The sequence below is a fragment of the Leuresthes tenuis genome, unplaced genomic scaffold (genome assembly GCF_036924035.1).
Source record: "Leuresthes tenuis unplaced genomic scaffold, fLeuTen1.0.hap1 SCAF_23, whole genome shotgun sequence".
Taxonomy (NCBI): Eukaryota; Metazoa; Chordata; class Actinopteri; order Atheriniformes; family Atherinopsidae; genus Leuresthes; species Leuresthes tenuis.
In genome coordinates this window covers 10,513,870-10,534,004 of record NW_027325377.1, presented here as the reverse complement: position 1 = coordinate 10,534,004, position 20,135 = coordinate 10,513,870, and the positions used below count along the sequence as shown (strand labels likewise).

The following is a 20,135-nucleotide window of genomic DNA, read 5'->3' as shown; positions in this document are numbered from 1 at the left end:
TAAAAGACAAAGTTGAGATCAGCATCAAACTAATATTGTTTTGCCATACTGCATGAATTAAATAAACAAAGAAACAACCGCTCTGAAGAGCTCTGAAGTCAATTCTCTTCTATCACAGTAATATGTCTATGACTGTCATAGTCTTACCATCAGAGCGGTGGATGCAGGTATGCTGGTTGTCACTAAGGAAGAAGCCCTCTGTGCACCGACACTCATAGCTTCCCATAGTGTTGACACACACTTGTTGGCATCCACCATTGTTATCCAGACACTCGTCCACATCTGTTTAGATGGAGAGACATATTGACAGACAAATAAAAGAGCGAGAGAGAGGGAGATAAAGTTAGCCACAGTAACTATAATAACAGCCCATTAGGGCTTCAATAACAAGTATGTGTCAGTAAGAACTAATGTGCCTGACAATATCTGATGAAGGGGAAGACACCAGAGTCAGTATTGTTATGGACACACACATTATTACACAAACAACATAGATGTTGTCCTAACAGGCTAATTAATTATTCTGGCACAGCAGAAGTGTGAATCAAAAGCCTAGCACAAAGTGGTAACAGGGGTCTTTCGATGTAACTGTATATAGTGTGTGGGAACGTGCCATGTGCTGATACTAGGGTACTAGTGTGTTTGTAGGGCCCTACTATGTGGCTGAAAGGCCAGTAAATTTCCAATGGGGCATTTTGATGGGACTGAAGTGAGCTGGAAACATGTTACACCCCTGACTGACTTTAACAGGACACTAGTGTGTGGGTTTGTGTGTATGGTATGTAAAACTAGCACTAGTGACTTTACTGGACACTTTAGCATGAGGAACAGAGGCTGATCCAGTAGACAATGCAGCCAAGTTACACAAAAAAAGCCCAACCTTAGTCTACCTGTGTCTTATGATCATAGCCATTTCATCTAATGGTTACAATCTAACAAGAACAAAAGCAGTACATGGCATTGATAGACTAACGGCAGTATTCAGTTAAAAAAAACTTAGAGGAGTTAAATATATAAAAGTTAATTAAGTCACTTTAAACAAGTGATTTTTTTTCTCTAAAAGGCAGTCCTACTATACTTCATTGAAGTGAAAAGGTCTGGAAAGCATAATTGAGAGTGAACTCCCGTATTCTCAATAAGAGAGGAAGGAGTTACTATATAAATAAGATAATACACACCAAAACTTACTACTTCAGAAGAAATTCTGCAAGCAAGTATAAATATAAAATGACAGAAATGGTGGACAACCCTGGAAGAAACTACTCATGCTCAAGTTCATAAATTTACATTGATGGCCAATTAGAACAGGCCAACATACTTCAGTGTACACATTACACATTTTTCTCATTTATTTGCATTGCTACAATGTGTCTTTTTGCGCTTTGTCTGAAAAACTCTAAGTGCTTTCTAACAAACACAATTCCTTGTTTGAAGTGTGCCAAACAAGCAACTACAAAGGCAATAAATTCATACTTCTGCAGTTGCAAATCCTCTAATAAATGATCTGTGTATCTCCAAAGTGTACATTTCAAAGTTTATTTCAAGAAAAACTCTCTGTACCTTTAAAATTTGGGATCTATGAATATGCTAATTTCGCCAACATATCCGCCCGCTAGCAACTGACACTGGCCTCCCCTGTCTCTGCTAGACAATGACCAATTCTAACTGGAGTAATTTAACCACACATTTATACATCTAGATTTATACATAGAGTAATTTTCAAGAAAGCAGAATACATTCTAATTTACATGGATGTCATACATGTAGATATCATACCATAAAAAATCCTGGACTACAAATGAGAAGGTTAAGATAGTTCAGAAGCAGGGTTTTCAGAGAGCGAAAAACTTCCTTTGATGTTGTCTTTGTAATTCAATGTGCCCAAAAAAAGCATTGATTTGTTACAGGTATTTGGACACATTCACAGTGTCAGAAAAAGAGTGGAGAGCACATACAGACCAACTGAAGAATCATAGGCAACAAACTGCATCAGTACTTACAATTTCTCCCTACATAATTCTTTTATTTTAAAGAGTGGCCTTTTAATTCATGCACAGGCTCATTCAGACTTTTTTATGACTTTACAGGAAGCTGGCAGGGTAATGTCCCACAAATTCCAGTACATCTAATGCAGACATTTGTGTTCTCGCATACAGTCTAGAAAATATTAAGACCTCACTATATGCTTGAAGATCATAGATCAAAGATCAATCCACTATTGAATTTTATTCATGCATGCCTTTAAACAAATGCTTAAGCATGTTTCTACACTACTGTCATTTCTTGTCTTTTATGTACATATGCACAGTTACTGTTTATTAGTGCTATTCCTGAACTTTTACTTTACACATTGGTGGCACATCTGACACAGCTGTTGCAATCCATATATATATATGTATATATATATATATATATATATCTATATCAATCATCTTTTTTTTTTCTCTTCACTCTTCCAATCCTCTTAAAAAAGGTACCTTCAAACTCCTTCAGTATAGATCTTATCCCAATACAATCTAAAAAAAATATTGTTATGGGACATCAGCACCAGGAACAATAATGAAATTAGTGTACTGATAAGAAGGCTAGCATAACGATAATTGGCTGGAGTGTATCCCGGCCGCCACTAATCAAGAATCATTTTATATTTATCATTATAGTTATAATCATAATCACTACATATACAATCATTCTGGGTATGTCTGTGCCTTTGGTCCAACTAAAGTCAAACTTTGAAAATATATGTTAGATGCATATTGAATATATAAGTGAGACAGAAATAATTAGGGGTCTAGCAGCGTAGCTGCAGAACCCTATTGTTTTAGCTGTTTTTCCTATTATTATTGATCTACTTTCCGCTGCAATTGAAGTCTATGGCAGCCCATAGAACCATATCATGACGAGTCCAACGCACCTTATGGCGTCATTTTCCATTTTCCACTAGATTTTCCGCCATCTTGGATTTTGTTGAAGACCTTAAAAAATTTTCACAGGTCACAAATTTTGACCAATTCTCATGAAAATTGGCACAGAGTATCTTTGGACCAATCCGCACAAAAGTTGCTCGTTTTTTTCTTCAATTTCGACTTTGTTCACCCACTACAACCAATCAAAGTCAGCGGCGACAACGCCAAAAAGGACATGAGGTCATATCTCAGCAATCGGTTGGTCTTTTGACATCAAACTTATACCACGGACTTATAACTCGATCCCTAACAGGCCCAAGAATATTGGTGATTATTGACCTGTAGGGGGCGCTATAATTAGCAAAAATGCATTTTTAATCTTATCTTTGGACCCCTTGGTCCAAATTTCACAAATGAGGTACCGTTGGAATCCCTGGATATAGCCGATGTCAACCAACGTCATGACGTCATTCGCGCCATCTTGGATTTTCCGCCATTTTGAATTATATCAAAAACCTTCAAAACGCATTACAGGTCACCCAGATTGTCTGATTTCCACGGGACTTGACACATAGAATCTTCAGAGCAAGCCTCATAAAAGTTATCAAGTAGTATTGTTAAATTCGCTTCCGTTTGGCCGTAGCAGCCAATCAAACTCAGCGCTGACACGCCAAACAGGACGTGAAGCCATATCTCTGCAACCATTTGATCTTTTGACTTCAAACTTATAACACAGACTCATGACAAAATCTGTAAGAGGCCCAAGAAGTCTGGGTGAACTTCCACCCAGAGGAGGCGCTATAAGTAGAAAAACTGCATTTTGCTCATAGCTTTGGAGCCGTTGATTCAAATTGGACAAATGAGGTACCGTTGGAATCCCTGGATGAAGACGAGTTCATCTCAAACACCAAACTTGGTGTGTGGACTCATGATGTCTTCCTGAGCAGCCGCAGGCTTACCTGCTGTTCTGCTAGACCCGCCATCACTGCTTGCAGCTATATTTCTAAATAGTATTTCTTGAAGTTAAACTCAAGTAAATAATGCCGTTATTCCTGAATGTATGCATTCAAATGGATGACATTTGGCCTTGGTGCTTTACATTTGCTCTACAGTGATCACCCCATGCCTTGACCAGGAAGTAAAAAAACAAGCTGCTGACAACAGAAAATAACCACAATGAAGAGCGTGCAACTCTTTAGTTTACAAACTAGAGGACATAGCATATACAAAACATAGATGGCTACAGTGTTGTACAATTTATCACTCAACAAAGTACTAATTTGTGACCAGTTAAATTGTTTGTCATTTCTTCTGGTCCATGATGTAATAAGTTGACCATGAAAAAGCTCAATGAGCGATGAAAAAAAAAAATCTTAATAGAGTCAGACAAAGTTAAATCAATTCTACCACCATGCTTGTATAATATTGGGAAAGAGAAAGTAATCAAATAGCTTAGTCCTGCAATAAGCCTAGCTTAAAAACTATGTATCACTGTACAAACACTAGGTTAAAGTTTAAGTAAACAATTTTGCACAGCTCATTTCAAGGCAGTCCTGATGCACCTTTAATGAGCATCTGTGTTCCGTTTCAAAGTATAGATGTGTAATAGGGGGTTGAAATTCATGCATCATCCATAAACTTCTGAGAGTAGTCATGGATCCAAATTAGTGTGTGTAAGGACAACCAGGTGGAGCACACTCCTCTTACCACTGATGCTGTTGTCACTTAGTTGATTCTGGCTCTGATCAGTTTAAAGATTACTGTTAACTTTACCAATTTCTCATTTGTGGAACTATATTAGAAATGATGGCCAGAGTGATTTACACCAATAACAAAATCAAGTAACTAAGTAACATAACATACTGTTTGGGATGCTTCCTTCAAGTGATTGTAAATGTAAATGTAATTTATTTATACAGCCCTTTACAACAATCCATTTTGGTGTACCAAAGTGCTTTACAGCAGATAATAAATAAAAGAATAAGTACAAAACAATAAAATAACAGTAAACGCAATAAAATATTGTTTGAACAGGTTCGTGTTGCCACCCGATGTGCGAACCATTTCTGTGCAAACTTTGAAAATTACATTTGCTTGCGCTTGATCAGTTGCGGAAAATCCAAACCAATTCCATATAATGGAGGTGGAATTTTTTTTAGCAACCAACTCCTCCGTTTGGCTTTCAGCCATGGCTCTCCATGTGGCTACTGCTACTACACAAGCAAGGAGGCGGGTAAGAAAGCGCGTCACTGCCCGTAATTCGCTGTGATTGGTCGGTCAGGTTGACGACGTAACACGTCTGGTGCGTCGGTGCATCAGCATAGAACTGCAATTTATAGAATGTGCCCTGGACGATCCCACGATCTCCGCAGTTTGACAGATCGTTACGGATCGTCTTCACGTTGCAATCGCTCACGATTTAATATCGTCATATTGCCCACCCCTAGAAAAATATATGGTAAATTATCAAGTTGAGAAGATTGAAAGGAGAAACCAAAGAGTTGTAAAGATGTCAATGAGAAATTCAAAATGCATTTGGAACATTACTGCAAGTGGATTTTGTGAAATTATTCTATTAATTTTGCTATACACTGTAAAAATGATGGACAAAGCCATTTGCTGGCGGGCATGAAGCCAATGCGGATGTGCTTGAAACTCTTTTCTGTTCTTAAGAGCATATTTTTGGATGTCAGAAGCCACTATCATCCTTAAAAAAAATTCAACCCCATCTCATTGGCAGGCTTCTTTTATGTAATTCAGTAAGTTGTACAGATTTGGAGAAGAAAACCATATGTCAAAACCTCCAGCTCAGAGTATTGCAATTCAGCCTTGTCTTGCCTCTCAGCGTTAAGTCTAAAACATGCTTTTGGTTGAATAGGAATTTAAACTTATTTGCTCTTCTTTTTTGATTGCTATTAACACCTAAATATTCATCAACAGCCGATAGTTAATTTAAGTTAAGAAAGAGATGAGCTAATAATCTTCAACCAATAGTTTGTTTAATATTTTACTCCAGTGTAGGAGACCTGACTTCTTATTGCCATTCTCTTTTTCCCCAGTCGGAAGTTATAAATTCTGATTTTTATCAGTAGGCACATTTACATGATACAATAAAAATTAATAAATAGAAAAAATTAAAAAAACGGATGTGTTTATAAGAACATACATACTTCTGCAAGTAAACATGTTGGTTCAAGCAAAAACGTATGAAATCGAAACTCTAAAAACTGGGCTAACTCACCAAGATAGTGTGCTTGGAAATCAAATAAATCTGCATGTTTAAGCTCAGGTAGTCTCATTTTCAAAAGTCCCACCACTTTAAATCTCTTTTAAAAGCAAAATGTTATCTTAATGCAATTGAATTCCCAATAAAGCTGCTCTCAGTCACGTTTTTTTTTTTGTTAGCATGCTAAAGCATGTCTGAAATTGTGACTGACAAGCAGCCCATTTAGAACACACCTGACAAAATTTAGGTCATTTTAAAACATCTGTGCAGTGTAATATTCACACTTAGTTTAACTTTTATTTACATATTTGCTCAGATTCACTTAGTTTAACTTTCTAGGTTTTATGCTTGTACAGATACCTAAGTTAGCTGGAGTCAAATTCATATGTGTGTGCATACCTGACCAATTAAGCCGATTCTGAATTTGATTATGCTTATATGTATAATCATCTCCTATTGAGACAGGTAGAAGAGGCAGAATGTCTGGCATTTTTTCCTCAAAATTGTGACACTTCTTTTACTGTCTTCATTCAGCTCCCATGCATGCACTGAGACAAAGTCAATGTATCAATTAAATGGCAAGGTGAAGCTGCAACTGTCGCACCATGTAACTGTTCTGATTGAATGCACACAAACAAACCTTTGGTTAAAAGTAGCTCATAGGGGAGTGAATGAAGATGAGCCATTTTTACTTCTGTGGTCAGCATGATTAGGAAAAATAAGACAGAAATATAAGGAAGACATCAAACCAAATTTGAAGTTTAAATATCAATACCTTTATTATCTACATTTGCTAAACAATATGTTGAGCACCAACATTGTAATATTTCCCAAAAAATAGGAAATAAGACTAAGGAAAGCTTGTTGAATAAAATAATTAGATAAATATGTCAATATATGTTTCAGTTTAGGGTTGGTGGTGGTTAGCACTGTCGCCTCACAACAAGTGTTCTCGGTTGGAATCCCAGCTGGTGTCTTTCTATGTGTAGTTTTCATGTTCTCACCATGTATGTGTGGGTTCTCTCTAAGTTTTCTGACTTCCTCCCACTGTCCAAAAACTGCATGCAATGACATGTTAGGTTAGTTGGTGACTCTAAATTGACCCTAAGTGTGGGTGAGGATAGTTGTCTTTGTGTGGTCCTGTGAGGGACTGGCAACCTCTCCAGGGTCCACCCTGCGTCTTGCCCAATGATAGCTGGGATAGGTTCCAACCCCTGCATGACTCTGAGTTGGATTAAGCACGTATAGAGAATGGGTGTTTCACTTTACCCCACAGCATTTGTCAGGAAAACTAACTACAAAGTCTATCAATTCAGGCACATATTTTGCTAAATGTTTTTTACATTAATACATTACCAAAATGTACCATAAATATTTCATAAACCTGGATAAATTTGCACTGATGATATGTCAGATATGTCAAAATTGTGACAAAAAAAAAACATTTTAAAGAAAAATGTGCTTCCCTTTTTTCAGTCTGGCAGAAATGATGGGAGCTTCCTAAATTAAAGGTGACATTACAATAAAAGTGCATGCTTGTCAAGGTACAAAGGGTGGATCAACTCACCCACTGGCTCATCATACCCCACTCTCCCCATTATAAAAGCCTAATTAAACCTTCAACAAAACTAACAACAATGGGACCGTGAAGTCCAAAAAGCCAATCTGTGGTGGAGTAATTACTATAACTAAGTAAGTATCAAGCTGCCTGACAGCCCCTACTTTACTTCAGTGTTCCTGTCTGTGGTGCCATATTTCAACAACCTGGGCCAGTTGACTGTGCCAACAAGGGTGATCAGTACCAGATGTTTATGCCCAAACTGAAAATGAAAGAAATGTCCATTTTTGAGAATAAAACTGCCAATCAAGTATTTTTCTTTTGTTATGGTGGGTGGAAGTGGGAATTGCCAAGTCAATCAATTATTCCCATGAGTAATAATGTCATTAACTAATTAACTAGATAACTGCTGGTGCTGGTGGTAATTCTTAAAATAATTCAATTATGTAGTTGATGTTAGGCCTCAAAGATAAACAAGTATTAAGCAAGTATTTTTCTTTTTTTCACAAAATACTATGGTATGTATTATTTTTTTTTTTTTTTTAAATAGGAGAACAAGTTTTATTCCTTATTATAAAATATATTTTGTGTCGTTCATTAAATAAATCTGTGGGGTTTTTTTATTTTCAAGTTTCCTACCTCTGTCCTATGCCTATTTTGTCCCACACCTCCTGTCTGTAACATGGCTGACTGTGCTTGCTATGGTTAATGACTCCCCACTGAGAAGCCACCTCCTTGTTTTTCACATATAATGAAAATGTCAAAAGGGAAGGAAAATATACTCACACAAGCACACCAGACATTCAAAGAGGGCACTGAACCATCGACACATTGAGGCCAGCTGTGTCCAAGCCAAACCCAAATAAATAAAGCCAAAATCAAAAGGATGAAAGGAAGCCAACAGAGCCGCTCTTTAATCAGAGCACAATTAAGCAATCTTAAATCAATTACTGCCCTAACTTGTTGACACAGTGCATCTGCATGATGATGGAGTAACTTCTTAAACACTCACGCAAACTGATGCCCACAAATGTTCAAAGTGTAATATGTTATCCAAAGCTAATTTGGAGCTTCACAATGTTCTGAGGTTTCTGTTTTGGGTCTATTCAAAACCCTAAAGTCTTTGGCATGCAGACCAAGAGTGTGTGAGAAAAATCTAAAATTAAATGAGTGAACTTTCACAGAAAAATAAATAAGCTGAACAAAAATGTTTTCAAATAATGATGGTGTGCGAATGTTGTAGTCATAATACATCCGTCAATATATCTGCTGTCAAACTACGGAACCTGAACCCAAACTACACCTTTTCTTTGGATAGATGAGTCACGGGACCTGATAAGATATTCCCAGCTCTGAATAATTAGTTAGTAATTACGACATTTAAGAAACACACCATTTCATGGAAGACATATGATTTTAATTTACATCGTCTTTAATCAAATGGTATTGGTACTAAATCTCCTGCTCGATGAAACAGTTGAGAGTGGGACATTATAACTAACACTTGCTGATAGACAGCATAAAGACAGAAGCTGAAGTTCAGCTCAAACATTGGTTTGACAATCAGCTGATAGGTAAGTCCTTAGAGTCTGTTTATGTTGTTACAATGTATAAGAGGCCACTTTTTAACTTGATAGCTTGTGATGACGGTAAACATAAAGCATCAGACTAGCTGATGATGTTACAATCTTCATGACTTTATAAACAGAAAAACAATGCCAGGTCATATTTCCTCTCAAAGTGTACTAAATATGGACTGATCCGTCCGAACTCACATCACACCTGAATTACAAGCCTTTTTTTTTTTTTTTTAAACAAGCTGAAACTTGAATTGAAAATGTTGATTCATCTAGTGAGAATGATAGACAGTTTGACATCATCTGCATAACAGCAAAATGAGAAGCCAAGAATGTGGATAATCAAGCCTAAAGACGTGATCTGTTTTGAAAAGCGAAGGGTTTGCAGCATTGAGCCTTTGGACACCATGAAAGACAGCTGATGGGATGTGGACACTTGTTCTTGTCATGACACCTTGAAAAAAAATAACCAGTGAGTTACCAAACATCTAAGAACGTGCAGAGAGTATAATGCCATTGTTTTAAAAGCTACTGAGAGGTCTAGAGAGACAAGAACCAAGGACTGTGCAACAGCTTTAGTTTCCTTTAGAGCACCTGTGATAGACAGTAAATTCAATTTCAGTTTTATTTATATAGCGCCAAATTACAACAATTGTCATCTCAAGGCACTTAAATAATATAGTCCAATTCAAGCCAATTGGAATTCAATTCATTGTAATCATAATCCAATGAAATCCAATTAATTTCAAAATAATCCAAATCATTCATATAGAGCCAATTCAAAAAATAATATCCTAGCTAATAGAAATGATGTATTTTTGAAAGTTTGAAAAAAGGATTGACGAGAACACCGTTGCGATTATTGAGAACAAGCAAAACATTGAAGCACTGCAGGGAAAAAAATAAATAAATAAATCAGCAAGCTTCAAGAAGAAAACGAATGCCTTCAGGAATCTGTAACCGAGCAAGCTCGTTACAAAAGAAGATGGAACCTGAGGTTAAACGGCCTGGGTGAAAAGGATGGAGAGGATTTAAGAGAAGTTGTCATTGGAATTCTGATAAGAGTAGTGCCTGTTTCAGTGGAGCAGCTTCGTGGGTCGGTCGACATTGTGATCATTGGGATCCCACTACTTCCAACAACACTTGGCGGTCAGTAACCATCCAGTTTGTGACAAGAATGGTTCGAGATGATTTTTGGAAGCGATCCAGAGACGCCAGGGTCTGCGAGGAGCTGCATGTTCAATTCAAGGAAGATTTTTCCAAAGAAGACATAGAAGCTCGAAAAAAAGTTGTGGCAGAAGGTAAGGGATGCCAGAGAGAGAGAGGACAGAGAGCATACCTGAAGGATGGATATGCGCTAATCAATAATCAAAGAGTCGACCCTTTATAGACAGCTCTTTACTTGTCCGTTTCTTATTCTGCCTTGCCTGTTGTTTCTGTTACAATTGTTTCTGATTGTAATAAGGACAAAAACTCATTCATGCGCATCTTATGGTTCTGCGTTCTACATTTAAACATTTCAGGTATAATATCTTTTTTTTTTTAAAAACGCTAGGGGCTAAAGAACAATGTGAAGCGAAAAGCTATTTTTCTTTTTGTAAGAAGCAAATTGCGAACTGTTTTTGTTTTTTTTACACAAGAAACCCATTCTGTTGAAGATGATGTGAAAATTTGGAAGTTACAGTGGGGTGATTCCATTTTTGTTAGTCATGGGACATCCCATTCAGCTGGTGTCATGGTTTTGTTTAATAGATTTGATCATATTAGTGACCTAAATGGGCATTGGTTGATTGTGATAACAGAAATTAATGATGAAAACTTTATCTTAGTGTGTGTCTATGGCTACAACGAAAGAAGAAAAAACAGGATATTGATTTCTGACATATGTAAAACACATTACAGATGGTGACATTGTCACCAATATTAATAATCTCTGTGGAAATACTGACTTGTCAGCTGAAAAACGTGTTGATTTAGACCAATTACGGAATGAACTAGACACCCTCTACCTGGAAAAAGCCAAACAAGCCTTTATACACTCTCAAGCTCGCTGGATTGAGGAAGGGGAGAAAAATACAACTTATTTTTTTAACCTTGAAAAATAAAGACAGCTTAAAAAGAAAATAACTAAATTGAACATTAATGGGTCCGTTTCTGAAGATTGAAGTGAAATTAATAAAGAAATACATAATTTCTATTGTAACTTATATAAATCTAACTATTCAGATACAGATTGTTCAACATTTTTAAATCATATCAAGAGAATTTAATGGGGACATTGATGTGGATTTCAAATAATTCATGGAACAACAAATAAAGATTGAAGAATTAGATAAGGCTATTTTGAACATGTCCTCCGGGAAGTCGCCTGGCTTAGCTGGGTTAATAACCGAATTTTATAGGTTTTTTTTGGAAAGATATTAGAGAGATGTTGTTTGGGATCATGACCTTAATTCCAAAACCTAATAAGGACATAACCTTTCTAGATAACTGGAGACCCATCTTGGTACTGATTACAAAATACTAGCTCACGTTTTCACTGAATGGCTGAATAGAGGACTGAAAGATTTAATTGACGAATATCAGTCGGCCTTTGTCAAAGGAAGAAACATTTACAATCATGCAAGATTGGTTCTTGACATGCTAGATTACGGTGACTATATTGACAAAGATTGCCTGATTTTGTTTCTGGATTTTTACAAGGCATTTGATACGGTTGAACATGACTTTCTGTTAGATGCTTTAAAGTTTTTGGGTTTTGGGGAAAACTTTTGTAAATTACAGTGATATTTGTAGCTCAGTTTCCCTAAATCCAGGACTCAGTTCTTGTTTTAAAATCCAGCGAGGCATTCATCAGGGCTGCCCTATTTCCCCCAAATTGTTTATCCTCACTACTCAATTACTAGCCCTAAAAATTTTTAATAGTCCAGAGTTGGAAGGAATAAACATTTTTAATCGTGAATTTCAGATCAGTCAGTTTGCTGATGATACAGCATTGTTTCTAAAAAAAAAAAAAAAATATTCAATGATTGAAAGAGCCCTTAATATAATTTCAATATTCCCAAAGGCTTCCTGTTTGGGCCCCTATTTTTTTAAATTTAATTTAATTTTTTTAAGTATTTTGGGAAGTTTTACCCATTCACAATTGCATATATAAAAGCATTTCATCAATTAGGGTTGAGAATGAAGTTAAATATTTGTATATATTTGTATATAATATTTGTATGAATAATAGTACCAAAAAATGTAGTAAGGATGTCAACATTTCTGAGCGTTTAATGGAAATCAAAAAACACCTTAGCCGTTGGTTGACAAGAGATTTAACTGTTTTGGGAAGAAATTTGTTAATTAAAGCAGATGGCATTTCCAAGGCTATTTATCAGTGCCACTCTTTGTATATATCACCTCAAAATATAAGGAAAACTAACTATTCTTTTTCAGTTTTTATGGAAAAATAGAACGCATTATATTAAAAGGTCCCAACTTGTTAAAAAATATGAAAAGGGTGGCATTAACTCATTGGACTTTGAAGGCACGGTCGATGCATCTAAGACAAAATGGCTTAAAACTTTTATTCTGCAACAAAATTCAATGTGGATCCATATTCCAAATTCTATCTTTAAGCAGTTGGTAGGAATTGGATTTTTTGCCAAATATGATTTTGAGATCAGTAAGATACCAGTTAAGCTATCAAACTTCAATAAACAAAGTAATTATATTCCAACATAATTTTTCACCCCATGGCATCCATTTTATGGAATAATAGGGCAATTACTGTTGGCAGGAAGTCATTATTTAAAAAAAGAATGATATGTAAAAGGTGTTATTTTTGTTAATGTTAAATTCTCATGGAGATCCTATGGACTTCCCATCTTTTATTAGGAAATTTAAAGTTGTTTGCCGTAATAAAGATTTTGAGGAGTATAATGCGATCCCTTTAGCATTGATTCAATTAATCCAAAATGTTATTAGATACTCCAAAGTGACTTTTTCACTGCCCACATTAAACGTGAATTAATGTAATTTAGTTGACTCTAAATGTACTAAGATTAATGATGGAATGAGACAAAATATTTACTTTGATTATAATAGAGAGTCCTTCAAGAAGTATCCTACAGCAAATTGTAAAACCATGACTTTTGCTCACTCCAAGTTTGTTAAATGGCCCATATCACCCAAAGTGAAAGAGACTCATTTCAAAATTATAAATAAAATATATCCTGTGTCCATGCTTCTTGAAAGAAGATTTAAGTTTGTTGCTGATCCTTGTGTTGTTTGTAAATCGGCAGTTGAATCTCTCGAACATTTATTTTTTTCATGTCAATATTCACAAAGTTTTTGGACTGACATTGGGAACTGGATCAATCTTAAACTTAACATTCCTTTGTTTAATGCCAATGACATTTTATTTTATGTGGATAACCTAAATCCAGCTTTCTCTGATTCTATAAATATACTTGTTCTTTTAGCTAAATACCATATTCACTGCAATAAGTGGAGAGGAAGTAAGCCCTCTTTTTCCCGTTTTGTGAAGGAATTTAAAATGCATTATTCATCCTTATGTAAAATTAAAAATGGAAAACTGCAAGAATCATCTCACAACAGATAGCTAAAAACTTTTTGTTCTAAGTCTGTAAGTCTGTGGTTTTGCTCCTCACTTTTCTTTTGTAGTTTATTATTTTCCATCTATGCCCCCTGGCCTGTTATCCTCCATGAAAAAAAAAAAACATGTTACTTGTCGTATATTGTTCCGGGCTATATTTTGCACTCTCAAATAAGGTGTGAAAATATCAAAGGTATTAGAATTACGCCTGGAAAAGCTTTAGCCTTATATTATCAAGGAAGACCAGACAGTCTTTATCAAAGGCAGAAGTTACAGTCACATCAGATGGCTCTTGAATGTTATACAACTATGCCAGTCAGAAGAATATGATAGTATAGTCATATCATTAGAGGCGGAAAAGGCCTTTGACGAGTGATGTGTCCATGCGTGTCGAGGCTTCGAAGTGTGTGTCGAGTAATTTAGGATGTATTTTGGGAAGCGCGTAACGAGGCGTGTGTCGATGACGTATGTGATGACGTTCGAGGCCTTGCGAACTGGCCGTACCATGTGACCAGTTCATGAAGTCTTCGCGCATAATTAAAAATGTAAGTGTTTATGTTTATGTATTTAGCAGACGCTTTTATCCAAAGCGACTTACAAATGAAGATATAACAAGCTATATAAAAAGTTATCAATAAACTACATAGAAGGAACCCACTAGTCCGACTCTGTCAGAGGTGACAGAGTAGAGATAGGGTGCAGGCATAGAAGGAAGTGCAGAAAGATAAATTGCAAAGATAGAGGGGGTAGGTAAGTACAAGGTAAGTGCTAGGATAGGAGATGCTCTCTGAAGAGCTGGGTTTTCAAGTTTCTTGTAAGTTAGTTTCTTGAAGATAGACAGCGACGCCCCGTTCTGGTAGTGCTCGGTAGGTCATTCCACCATCGTGGGACGACACATGAAAAGAGTTTGGATTGTCTTAGGCGTGGTGTAGGCACTACTAGACGACAATCCTGGGACGAACGGCGGGACCGAGTCGTGACATAAGCCTTTGCAAGAGCATTCAAGTAGATGGGAGCCGTTCCATTAAGCACTTTGTAGGCTAACATCAGGGACTTGAATTTGATGCGGGCAGCTAAGGGTAGCCAGTGGAGTTCAATGAACAGAGGGGTGACGTGTGTTCTTTTAGGCTGATCGAAGACCAGACGCGCCGCCCCGTTCTGGACCATCTGCAGAGGTTTCATAATACAGGCTGGGAGACCAGCCTAGTGCTAGCAAACCAGACCAGTTCTAGCAAAAAGCAATGGATCTATCCTCACATTGTGTGGATTTAGAACCTTATGGTGCAAACTTATTGTTCATAGCTAGCTGCCTTTTTGTTATGGAGCTAGCCAGAAAGAGGAGATTTTCTCCTGTCTGGGAGGATTTTCAGCTGATCTCGTCTAATGAGAAAGGCACACAATAATAACTGAAATAAAAATAATTAATCCCATAGGGAAAGTATTGTAGCATAGCTACACGAACACAGAATGAATAGCATATATATTAAATACAATAAATAAGATTATCATCTCATCATCACTACCTTTGACTATGCCGGGCCCTACCTTTTTGTGGTCATAAAAATGCTATTTTCTTCAACACAAAGTACAAAATGAAAAAAAAAAAAATTCTGATGATTCTGAGGGACTCAACTGATAAACTGATATGCCTTACAACTCCGAAAAAAATCTGGGCACAAATGGGTTAAAGATATCCTTAAGTTTCATTAATATATGTCATTATCAAGAAAGAATAAAGAGTTTGAGGTGTTCACTCAGCCAAGATCTAATATCATCCGTGCGAAGAAAGTCCAATCCACAAGGATCCCATCCTTCAACCTGCAGAGACCAAAGGATCTATTGCTAATTTCCCATTCCAGTAACACTTTTAATAAGTTCTATGTCCATGGCAGAAGCTAAGGTGGAGGAATTCCAGTGCTTGTTAACAACAGATTCTGTTCATAACAACAGTCCAGTTGCCCCAACATCCAACATCATAAAGGATATTATAAGCTCACAAAAATTTGCAAGCGAACACCTTACAAGACCAATTATTTTTGCTTATCGTCCTGGATTTGAGGTTGAAGATGCTATTATCTACTTACTTCCGCAAGCCCATCTCATTTTGGAAAAAGCAGTCAGCACCATGAGAATCATGTTCTTTAATTTCTCCAGAGCTTTTAATGCAAGTCAGTCAGCAATGTCATGCCATAAACTCCAAAAAATAAAGGTGGATGTCTCTACAGTCGTCTGGATCATTTACTACCCAACAAACAGACCACAGGCTGACAATCACTTCAAGATGACATTATCTTGAATGTAAATGACAAAAAGTATGAAATGAAGATTGTGGATTTTTAGGAGGACCAGGAAGAAGCCAAATACAATTTCTATTCTGGGAGAATAGGTAGAGGGCCACTACTACTACCTGGGTGTACACCTGGTAAGCAGACTGAACTGGAAATGAAACAGTAAGGCTGTTTGTCAGAAGTGACAGAGTAGACCGTATTTGTTAAGGAAGCTTATATCCCACAGTGTTTGCAGTGTGATGTTCTAAATCTTGTCTAAATCCGAGATGGAAAATGCAATCTACTTTGCAACCATCTATTGGGGCAGCAGCATCAGAACCAGCCAATCATAGAAATTGCACAAACTGATGAAGACAGCTGGCTCTGAAGATGATCTACCCGTTTTGTTTTGTTTTTTTCCCTAATTTCTGGTCTTCCTTTTTGTCTTCAGTTTACGTCTTGCCCCTTAGCTTGTTCACTTTATTTTGTTGAGTTTTCATCCAGTTTGATTTCTGTTGACTTCATTTCCCCTCTTGTTCACACCAGGTCCTCTGTTGCTGACTGCCTGTACTGATTTCCATCCCATCACTACTCCCTCTGTGTATATACTCCTGGTTTTCAGTTACTCATTGTCAGATGATTTCATGTGGCTTCTTTAGTTATTCCAGAGTTTTCCCTGAGAACTTCAGTTTACTCCTTGTATATTTTCAGTTATTCATTAATAAACCATCAAGACTATCCATAGGCTGCCCTCTCTCTTCCTTATTGTATGCATCCTCTCAAAAATCGCATGGCCAGAGGATGAGCACCTGGCATCAAAATCAACATGACAGGCAGAAATAGTGGTTAAATAAACTTTAATTTTGGAAAAAGAGAGACCTTTGTCCAGCAGCTCCTTGAGGAACGTCAAAATATCCACAATAGAGCACTGAAAAGGAACAATGTTCTTGTCCAGACACCACTCCTCAAAGGTCTGCTATCTATAGGTATATAAATCTCTAGTGGAAGATGCTTTAGCATTCCGAATTGTTTCCACCACAGCAGGGAGCAGGCCCTTAGCAATGGACCTCTCAACAGGTAGGCACGCAGCAGCCAAAGTTCTGGGCAAAGGTGAAATATCTCCCCCTCTGCTTGAGAGAAATCAGGGGCAGACCATGTCTGCGCACCCTGTCCAGAACTGGCAGTATAATCTTCACAGGTGGAAACACATACAGCAACACACCGGGCCATGGGTAAGCTAAGCCATCCATTCCAAGAGGTGCACTCTGATCTGTTATGGAAAAGAACAGCAGGCAGTGAGTGTTGGCGACAGTGGCAAAAAGTCCACTGCAGCCCTGCCAAATCTGTCACATATCTGAGCTACCACCAATGGGTGAAGCCTCCACCCCCTCTGAAGAGCAAGTCTGCCCCCAGATTGAGGCGCCCTGGGATATGAGTGGCTCTGAAAGACAAAAAGTGAGCCAGGTTTAACAGGGGAAGTGAACGTGTCCCTCCCTGCCTGTTTATGTAAGAGACCACCATTGTGTTTTCAGTTCTGGGATCAAAACATATTGACATGTCACAGCCTGCCCAAAATGTTTCAGATCTAGGAACCTTGCCAGTAGCTCCAAGTAATTGATGTGAAGTATGGATTACACCAACATCCAACTCCCCTCACCGCTGTCACACAGAGCTCCTCGCACCTCACGGAAACATTCGTGGAAACCACCTTGCAGAAAGACACTCTCCTTAGGGGGGAGCCCTGGTGCAGCAGACTGAGCTCCTCCAAGGAAGACGAGCTAACATCAGCCTCTTGTGGAGGTGAAGGAACACACACAACCGGTACGAGGGAGTCCAGTGCTGGATGACGTGCATCCAAACAAGCTGAGCAGCACCATGAATATCATAGATGCCATCATGCCCATGTGCTGCAAAATCATTTGGAACCACAGTCTGCATCCCAACTGAAACTGAGTGCGGCAGTGATAAAACGTGACCACTTGGTGCTCCAATGGAGTCTCGAAACAGAGCATATTTCCAGTCCTAGAAATTAAAACTGCAGACTCGTGATCAGTGAGCTTTTCTGAAAATGTGTGAACAAGAGCGCCTGTAGCTCAGGAGGAAGAGCAGTTGGCCACCAATCGGAAGGTTGGTGGTTCAACTCTGGCTTCCTCGGGCTACATGTCGAAGAGTCCTTGGGCAAGACACTGAACCCCACGTTGCCTCCCAGTGTATCACTGGGGTATGAATTTGTGTATGAGTGATTAGAAAAAGCACGTGCTGTATGAATGTGTGTGAGTGGGGTGAATGCGGCATGAGTGGTCAGTTAGACTAGAAAAGCGCTATACAAGTACATTTACCAAGTACGCTGCAACCTGCTCTATAGAACTGGCTATCAGAGCCCAAGCTGGGATGTAGATACCCCTCTTTTTTTTAGGGGAGCTAGCGCCACTTCGGCACACTTCGGAGGAGGAGGAGCAACGACAGACTGAAGGGGAAGCACCATGTAGTCATAGGATATGCCCTCAAACAAAAACCTCAGAAACATGAAATTAAGTTTGTGAGAGAGATTGTTGCAAACCAATCTCCTGGACCGACTGCATTCAGCAGCTGAGTGCCGACACTTTGAACTTGTATGTTCATAGGTATTTGTTCAACACTTGCAAGTCCAAAATAGGGCAGAGTCCCCCTCCTTTCTTTGGAACAAGGAAATAACTCTATTCCAACAGTGTGTTTATTTCCTGTCACAGAACTCCCCGTGTTCGTTCCCTACAGTTGTGTTTACAACCGAAATTAAATGAGGTGGCTTCACCTGTAGAGGGCACGCATGCGTGCCAGAGACGAAGGCAGGCTGCCAAGCGACTGACCTGCACCAATGTCGGAGGGGAGCTTTCACCCACTTGTGTGCTGGAGAGCCTCTCCTTCATGCAGAGTCTTTTGGGCTTTTTGAATACAAAATGCACTCTTTATTGAAACATCAGGAACATTTACACAAGCATAGGCAACATCTCAGTTCAACTGGGGGCAACCTGAGGCAACATAAGTGCACTTCTGTGAGAGGAGAAATCATGTCTGTACAGTTCCACAGTTAGCTCCGAGACAAAATCTGGATACATCAGACATTTATTTATTTTTTTTTATCGTTGTCAACTTGGACAGGAAATAAAAATCAGGAAAAGTGCAACAATTTTTGAGCAGGAGGAGGGGAGAGCCTGTCCACCTCAAGTTTTTCAGTTATACGATAGTGCAGCAAGAGGAACGACGTGTCATCCTGGTTTGCTGGCGCAGCAGCGGTGGTAGCACAGTCACCTAAGGATAATCCATTGTGGTCATCGTCGGACAAATGATAAATGTCAAAGCCTATGTCAAGAATGTCATCCCGATTGCGCTCAGTCTCTGCTAACCTAACAACACACTCAATGTGGTCTGCCCAGTTCAGCATGCTGGGCCCCAGAGCTAACAGAGGATGATCGGGACAGATGATTAGTGAAATCTGGTTTAAAATTTGAATATTAATTATGTACAAGAGGAAATCTGACTTGATAGAAGATAATTACAGTCTAACTTGGACCATAAATGCCTACAGCATATTTTAGCATTGATATGCAACAACCTGTAGTTTTTTTCTAATGTCAACAAGTCCTGATATCATAAAAAACAGTGATTTCTCTAAAGCACAACTGTTGTGTATAAGAAGAATAACAAAAGTAGACCGCTATTGTGGTAGTAGGATTTCAGTTGGTAGATGTTCAACAGTTAGAGATTAATTCAAAGAGGAAAAAAGAAAGTGAATGGTAAAAGAACCAATGGAAAGTGAGGAGAGAAAATTGCAAAAAGGTCTCTATACACCACAAGCTTCCAAACTTAATCTCCCACTGCCTTCACACACAGACACACACCCATTATATGTATGTACATATATGTCTACATATAATGTATGTGTTTAGATACATATATACACACACACTATAAGTATCCACTCACCCATCCAAATATTTAAATACAGGTGTTCCAATCAC

The 20,135-nt window shown here is 38.1% G+C and overlaps 1 protein-coding gene across 3 annotated transcripts in view; it reads right to left on the bottom strand.

The window, feature by feature from the left end:
• scube1 (signal peptide, CUB domain, EGF-like 1) overlaps positions 1-20,135 on the bottom strand; it is a 170,209-nt gene that overhangs the window by 107,954 nt on the left and 42,120 nt on the right. For all 3 annotated transcript variants that reach the window (XM_072377527.1, XM_072377528.1, XM_072377529.1), the window contains exon 4: positions 148-282. In XM_072377527.1, coding sequence (XP_072233628.1) covers positions 148-282 — 135 coding nt within the window. The remainder of the gene's footprint in view (positions 1-147; positions 283-20,135) is intronic.